Genomic DNA, 7,385 nt, shown 5'->3' on the forward strand with positions numbered 1-7,385 from the left:
GCAACAGTCACACTTCATATCAACTTCAAATTCATATCTCCACGCGTAGGGTGAACGCATGGATAACGGTTGTTTGTTCATGTACTTGGACACAATTAGCAATATAAATAGAATGTCTGGATCGCCGATGTTTTATTGAATATAGGCACGCGGTGTTACAGTGAGCGATTCTGCAGAGAGAGACTGTGGTATATCCAACCATGCATCTGGTATCCTTTTCTCAATGTAAACTCGCGTTATTAGGAACATCTAATAACGTGTCAATCAAATATTTACGACGTAGGACGCGAAGTTTCATTTTTCTTGTTTCTTCATTTGGAGAACTTGCAACACGCATCCTTTCTTTGCGAAAGTCGATCGAATTACTCGCGTTGTTTTGTTTGGTTGTTGAAGCTACACCTAAATAAACCATGCAGTTACAGTTTCGGTCATTTATGGGTTAATACCGCCATCCAATTTAGTATCGCCACGGTACAATTCCACAGGTAAGCCATGAGAGGCAGTACTGGTAATTGGATTTCACAGGCAAAAAAATATCAAGCCAAGATCACCAGTGAGGTCGTCGAGGCTGCCTCGTTAGCTTTAATCACTTTGTCCCCGAATAATCTGTAGTCAACTAGAACTTCTTTTTGTAAATATTACGCACGCGCATAAAATAAAATTACGAGTACTCGCCGGCGTCGAAAGTCCGGGCCTCCGCTAAAGGCGCTTTCAGGTCGCGCTTCAATGTCATGCGGGAGAGCCACTCCAGTACAGAAAAAAAAAATCATGAGTGCAACCAAATACACCCATCCTCACTGGTGCCAGGGGCAGGTAAATTATTGTAACTTTCTAAAGGAGCCATGTTCCGGATGATATCAACGACACAGCATCTGTTTTTAACTTCCGGTATGACGCGAAATCTTTCGATCGAAGGGCACAGCTAGGACCGACGCCGTAGGTTCACCACCGCCATCTGGCTTTCTCTTGACGAACGAAAGCTTCCCGTCGTGCGCTCCTCCCCGTTCGTTTTGTTTCATGCTATTTACTTGATCTATTTCTTTTTTTTTTTCTCGATGACTGCTTTATTTCTGGCCTGAAACAGCCGGGTGAGGTCGAAACCGCTTCGTTCGGAAGCTGCTGCGGCGTCCAACTCGTTCTACCGAGGGAAGAAACCCACGACAAACCGCTACTACGATGTTGCTTCTGCGGAGACTCCAAAGCGGTGCCTTCGGCGCGTTCATAAGGTGTGTAGTCGCATGCATCGTTTCTATTTTTTTTTTCTTCTCCCGGACGTAAAATCTCCCGATGCCCGATCGGCAGCAACGGCAAGTCGTGAGCGACGTGATTTCGAGAGCGCCGACAAGCCGCGTGCGCCTTGCGCTACGGTCTTGACTAGAGAGCCGAGTTGGGTGCAGCGAAGCGTTGTCCGACCTAGGGAGCGGGCGATACGAGTACCGCCAATCGCGAGCGGCCGCCGTCGGGATGAATGGAGAGCGTTCTGAAAATCTCTCCGGACTGGTTTTGGGGTTCGCGCGATCGCGTTTATCTGAGAGATCCTTGGGAGAAGCGATTTATCTGCGGAGCGGACGCGAAAGGGCACACGGAAAGAAAGGAATATAAAGAAAGGGTTGAGGATTGTGCCGGTCGGATTGGAAATAGGCATGAATGATGCGGTCGACCTCACACGACTCGCGTGAATGTGCGATTGTCTCGCGATGGTAACGAATTATTTGTTTGCGCTCGCAATGCCAGACAGCTTAGTTTGATCGAAAAGCGTCTGTAAGTAGAGCTTTCGAATTCAAGGTATGTGTATACGGCGCGGTCGACCATGGCTCGCCCTGAAGCGCCGTCGCTGAAACTGGCTGGAGATGCCTTCGTGCACTGCGGGTGTGCTGCCAGGTAAACAGCACAGCCGCCCTGAACGGTAGTGTTCGGCTACCACTTGCATGCATGCCGTGCATATACATACAAATGCGAAGGCGGGGCTAATTGGCTTCTGTACAGCTGCCAGCTGCCGATTGTGAAAGCGAGTTGCGGGAGGAGAAAAATAAAATGATAATAATACAGTTGCTTTTATCGGCGTTGCCTCCGAGCTGCGTTCTTTTTTTCTCTGCGAGACATGTCTGCGCAACGATTTCACTGCGATCGGCGATTTATACATCCGCGTGCAATATGCAGATAGCACTGATGCAAAATATCACTTCCGAAGGACATTTTGAGGACACTGCGTTGTTACAAATAGCATTTATACCACATGTGATCAACTGGAAACTTCAGCTAAGCTGTGCCATATTCGGGAAACAGTTGCACAAGTTTCATGATTGAATCCTCTTGTGCACACCTCTTGTGTGACATATGCAAGCTGCTAAAGCTACCATGTGCAAGAAACGATTATGTAAGTTTCCATAGATATCAATCTGCCACAGTATTCGCTCATAATTTTGATCGTTGTACTAGACCTCAGCTTGTTTGGATGAATCACTCACCTTCAACAATAGGACTCGATCATTCCGGTTGCTGGTGCAAAACTAAGTCTTGGTGTTGCACCTAAGTTTGTGCTTCATAATGAAACTATAGCCATTCGTGAGCACTGCATGACTATCGAAACAGTGCAGTGTGCACCAATTTCCCCACATAAGACGGAAGCTTGTTTTGGAAATCCATAACCCAATGACACATAGAATGGCTGCTGGCATCTCATGTCATTTCAATGTGTTTGGATGCTTAAAAGGGGGTATGTGCTGTTGACAACCACAGCAGAGTACAGTGGGCTTTGACTGGATAACAACATAAAATTTAAGTAAACTGCAGACAAGTAGTGCCTGTCTGTGTGAATTTTTGTGCTTGTTGTACACCTGTATACGACACAGCCTTAAACAGGCTTATGGATATAGCACAGCGGAGCACTGTAGATGCGTCAAGATGCATCTGACAGAAGCAGTACTGGTGGTGGCACTGTGATCAGCCATAATGTTCTACAAATGTTCATGAGCCTCTTGGTGGGAAAAGGAAAGATATTGTTACGGTACATTTGGACAGGACCGTGCGGACAAGAGAAAGATGAAGGCTGTCGACTGTCTGCTGGAGCTTTGACCTGTGTACCAGCCTGTATGTGAACCACGAACCTTTCACATGTAAATAGTTGTACACACATTTCTGCATTGAGCTTCCTCTTCGTAACAATATCAATATATTTTTGTGATGGTTATGCCAATTGTTTATTCCAGCAGAGTACAATTGGTCATTGCAATAGGGTTTCTACATATTTCACCAAATGCAGCCTCGCTAGATGTTTCCACCACATGTGGTTGCTTACAATACTACTTCCAACATTCCAGTATACATCCCTATTAGTACAGCTGAGCTGTGGTAAAATGAGTATCTGCCATAGGAGTAAGTTTAGTTTATGTCGGCCCTCTAGATAGAGGCACAATGTAGTTAATCATGTAAGGCTACGCTAACCACAAAGTGATGTCACTCGCTGCTGTGCATTTATTTAAAGCTAAGTTAGGTCACGAAGTACAGGACATGAGTCATCAATCCAGCCAGGCTCTATAACTGTGTTCTAAAAGACTTGCACTTGTATATATGATGCGCCATCTTTGCAATCCAGCAGTCAGCGAAACCCCCTCGCCCCACCTAGCACAGTTGTGTATACAAATGACAACCTCGTGATCCACGAACAAATTATTGGTCTTATTCAGCACCGAAGTACAAAAAAAATTAATTGCTCAGTCAATTGTTCTATACAAAATGCACAGACAAAGGCCACAGTAGCACACTTAGTGAATCAAAAGTGGTTTTATCTTGCCACATACAGCTCTAAACTGATACCTTACAGAAAGGAACCTTTGTCCCTGAGCATACAGCTTCAGAACATTTACTTTATTCCATCCCTGGTTTGACTGAATGTGTGGAGACCTTGTAATACCTGGCTTCACCCTGTGATGTCGTATAGTGGGCAACACATACACCATATGCTGTCTGTATTACGGATTAATAAAAAGATGGGAAGAAGTGCTCGTGTCTGCTCCATATTCCTTTCTTTTTGTGCTATGTGTTACTGCTTTGCAGAGCATTCATGGCATCTAGCATATGATTTGTTCAGTGTAGCCCTCCTGTCTAAGCCTGCAACATGCTAGCGCATTTGCACTCAATGTAGGCAGTGCAATGCACCCACGTGCTGAATACACAAGCGAAGCTCTACCGACACACCTGACCTCCACGTCTTCAGAACTTATGTCTTTTGGAAGTTATTGACTTTTCATCTTTTGTTGCTGTCCTTGCCAGGAACTACAATATATGTTTGCAGAATTATCTATTTCAAACTTGTTCTCTCAACACAGATAGCAGAAGAGCGTATGCTTTAGTAGGCACTGTTGGAGAGCCGCTGACTTGTCTGCTCCAAGGTTGACCTGGGGAGGAACCGAGGAGCCACGAAAAGTGGAAGTATAGCTGAAGAGGTGACTTCAATGTCAAGGAGGTTATAACAGTGACCCTGGGAAATGGCAACAGATACTGCGCTGACTGGCAAGATATTGCTGCAAGGATCCTGGAGCATGGGACAGTGAAGACTGGACAGAATATAGAGTGGGCTGACTCGGAACAGCGATGCAATACTTGAAGGGATGTTAAGGAGGAATATCAAGTGAAGCTGAATTGACAAGTTACACTTATGGGACACCAAGAAAGTAAGTGTCACCTTGTGTGGGGACTTGGCAAGCCGGATTGAAGTGCAAAAGTGAAAGACGAGCTGCAACAACAACTTGAAGTTCCTGCACTAGCTCCCAGTGATGTCATGGATTTTGACAGTATCTGCTACAGGCTAGTCAAGGGATGGTATTGGTGAACAGGGATACATGTTTCATTCCAAATGAATCAATGGCCAAACCTAGTGAGGACTTTATCTGCATAAAAATGGCCCAAGCATGTGATCTGAAATATGCAATGTTGCACTGGAACACCAGTGCTGCAGAGGTGCAATATTCAAAGAGATTCATCTTGGCCTTCGTTCTTTCTCGCTGTAACTGACCTTTTTCCACCTAACAAATGAAAACGATCTGATCTGTGCTGCTCTGTAATTTTCCCCTATATGCCCCGAGGCATTTATCAAACAATCATGCAAAAGCAAAGAGAGACTGCTAAAGAAAAGCAGTTTAAAAGCTTGCAGCACATGATTAAAGACCTGAATCAGCAGAGCTTAGCAAGGGGAGAAGAGTTCTCATTTGGTAGTAGTATTCAGCCTCTCGAAGCAGTGAACTTGTCTAGGCCAGGTGGTCACGGAAGACCGGATGATGGTAAATAAAAATCAGTCTCATCATTTTTGGCAGGCATTTCAAAATCACAAACAGCAGCTGGCAGATATCCCTGAAAAGTTTATTATCAACGCATTCTACAAGTAGTAAACCGTGAGGCTGGAACTGATAAAATTCGAATAGCGGAGCCTGGAAGGAAGCCAAGAACTGCATATCAAGTGAGGGAATGAAAACTGATAGGCATAAATTTAAGAGATGAGCAAAACAAACAAACAAGGAAAATTTTAGAGGCAATAGGAATCGACAAGTGTAAGGACACATGCATCAGCTGCCTTTCAGTATCATGTTTAGAAAAAGCATGCAGCTGCCTGGGCATATGATTCCACCTTGCGTGCACACGGTGTTGGTCTCTTTGTGGTTTTTGTTCCCTTGCCATGCAGCTGTCACGGTGCGTGCATTTACCAAGGGCTTACTAAAAAGCACATCTTTGGGCAATAAACTAATGGTTGCAGTTCAGCACCTGTGTATGTCCCCTTTATTCATGTTTGTCTGAACATGTTTTTTCGAGTGCGCTGCTTAAGCTAAATCACGGATTGCCGACTAGCCCATCAGTATCCGTTAGAAAAGCCAATCACCTCGAATTGCTCTCAATTGTGTCTTTACGCATAGAGCAAGAACTACATCCTGCGCAAAATGTGTCGACATGACTCAGTGCTGACAGAACCCAGCCAGCAACGGGCATGTCCAGTATTTGTTACTGTGCTGCTTAAGGTGAACAACACAGTTTTGTTGAACATGTGTCTGGTGTCTAACGAGCAGTTGTTATGCAATTTTAGTCACTAAAACTTGGAGCACCCTCTAACATGCAGGAATGATGACATGGACATTTTGGCCAGTTTTCCCGTGAGGAACCTTCTTTGTTAAATGTGCTGGGAAAGATAGATGGTCCAAATGTCCAAGAATTTCCTGCAGAGCGCTCGCTGTAGCTTACCATCGTGTGTCAGTACAGATGGCACAAAACTACTCACTGGCACCCACAAAATATTCTTAGACACAGTAGTAGATGCTAAGGCTAGTCTATTAAATGCCTGACAAGTGCCTCACCTCTTGTCCACCAGATGAGGTTCTCTCAAAACTCAAATGTGGTAAATACAATTAGCAGCACTCCCTGCTGCACACTAAAATTGTGCCTTTCTTTGTAAATTATAGAAATTATATTGTGTATTGTGGTCTTCAACCTAGAAATCCACCAAAGTGAACTTCACGTTTTTCTAAACCTTCTCTACTAAGAGGCCTTAGTTTCAAGGAGCAATGTAGCCAGCATCGCAAAACACTCATATCATGGCATTAAATATACATTACCTGAAAAAAAATTTTCTGAAGAGAACATCGATGATAATTGTCAATGTAAGTGAATAGCCAAAGACTTCAAGAAAGCTATTCGTTTCATTAAAGGGTCCCTCTCACCAGGTTTGACCATTTTAAACAAACAAGTGTAGCATATACATAACATGCCGACGATCGTGCAAGCATAGTATTACGGCACTCCACAACCACGACAACAGCTGAAATTTAAAAATAAATGCCATGCACCCTCCTTCTAAAGAAAGCCTGCTCTCAGCCAGAGAGTCATGGTCACACCCACGAATGCCTCTTCGCAGTGCATGTTTCGTCACTCACCTTGACTAATGATCAACTGCAAAAAGCGCAGTGCCACAGAAAAAGGGAAAAAAGCAGCGCGGCTCCACGCCATGGTGCGTCCCTCTGCTCTGGTATGGGAGAAGGCAAGGAATGAACACCGTTTGGGAATGCTGCTACAGACAGAGAAAGAGCATCTCCATCTGCGGTGATGCTCACCTCCTGACGGCATGTTAATGGGACAGTTAATTTCTTCTATCTCCTTTAATTATGAACCGATTCGAAAATTTTTTTTTAAAAGGCTGCTTAAAAGGCGCTTTACAGCTTCCAATGTACAACTGAAATTTGCAATGGGGTCTGGTGAGGGGCCCTCTAAAGGAACGATGCATTTGACAACACATATTTGATGCAGTGAGGATATTTAGGCAGTGTTTGTCGTTTCCGTAAAGAACGGAGCCATTAATCAGCAAATCTCTAGTAGTAGTACAGGTGGACAGCATGGCTCAGATG

The 7,385-nt window shown here is 44.5% G+C and overlaps 1 protein-coding gene across 1 annotated transcript in view; it reads left to right on the forward strand.

Moving 5' to 3' along the window:
• The first annotated feature begins 673 nt into the window (after positions 1-673).
• LOC126522403 (NADP-dependent malic enzyme-like) overlaps positions 674-7,385 on the forward strand; it is a 168,853-nt gene continuing 162,141 nt past the window's right edge. The window contains exon 1 of the mRNA XM_050171152.3: positions 674-1,226. Coding sequence (XP_050027109.1) covers positions 1,177-1,226 — 50 coding nt within the window. The 5' untranslated portion in view covers positions 674-1,176. The remainder of the gene's footprint in view (positions 1,227-7,385) is intronic.

This window comes from Dermacentor andersoni, chromosome 6, assembly GCF_023375885.2.
Source record: "Dermacentor andersoni chromosome 6, qqDerAnde1_hic_scaffold, whole genome shotgun sequence".
Classification (NCBI taxonomy): Eukaryota; Metazoa; Arthropoda; class Arachnida; order Ixodida; family Ixodidae; genus Dermacentor; species Dermacentor andersoni.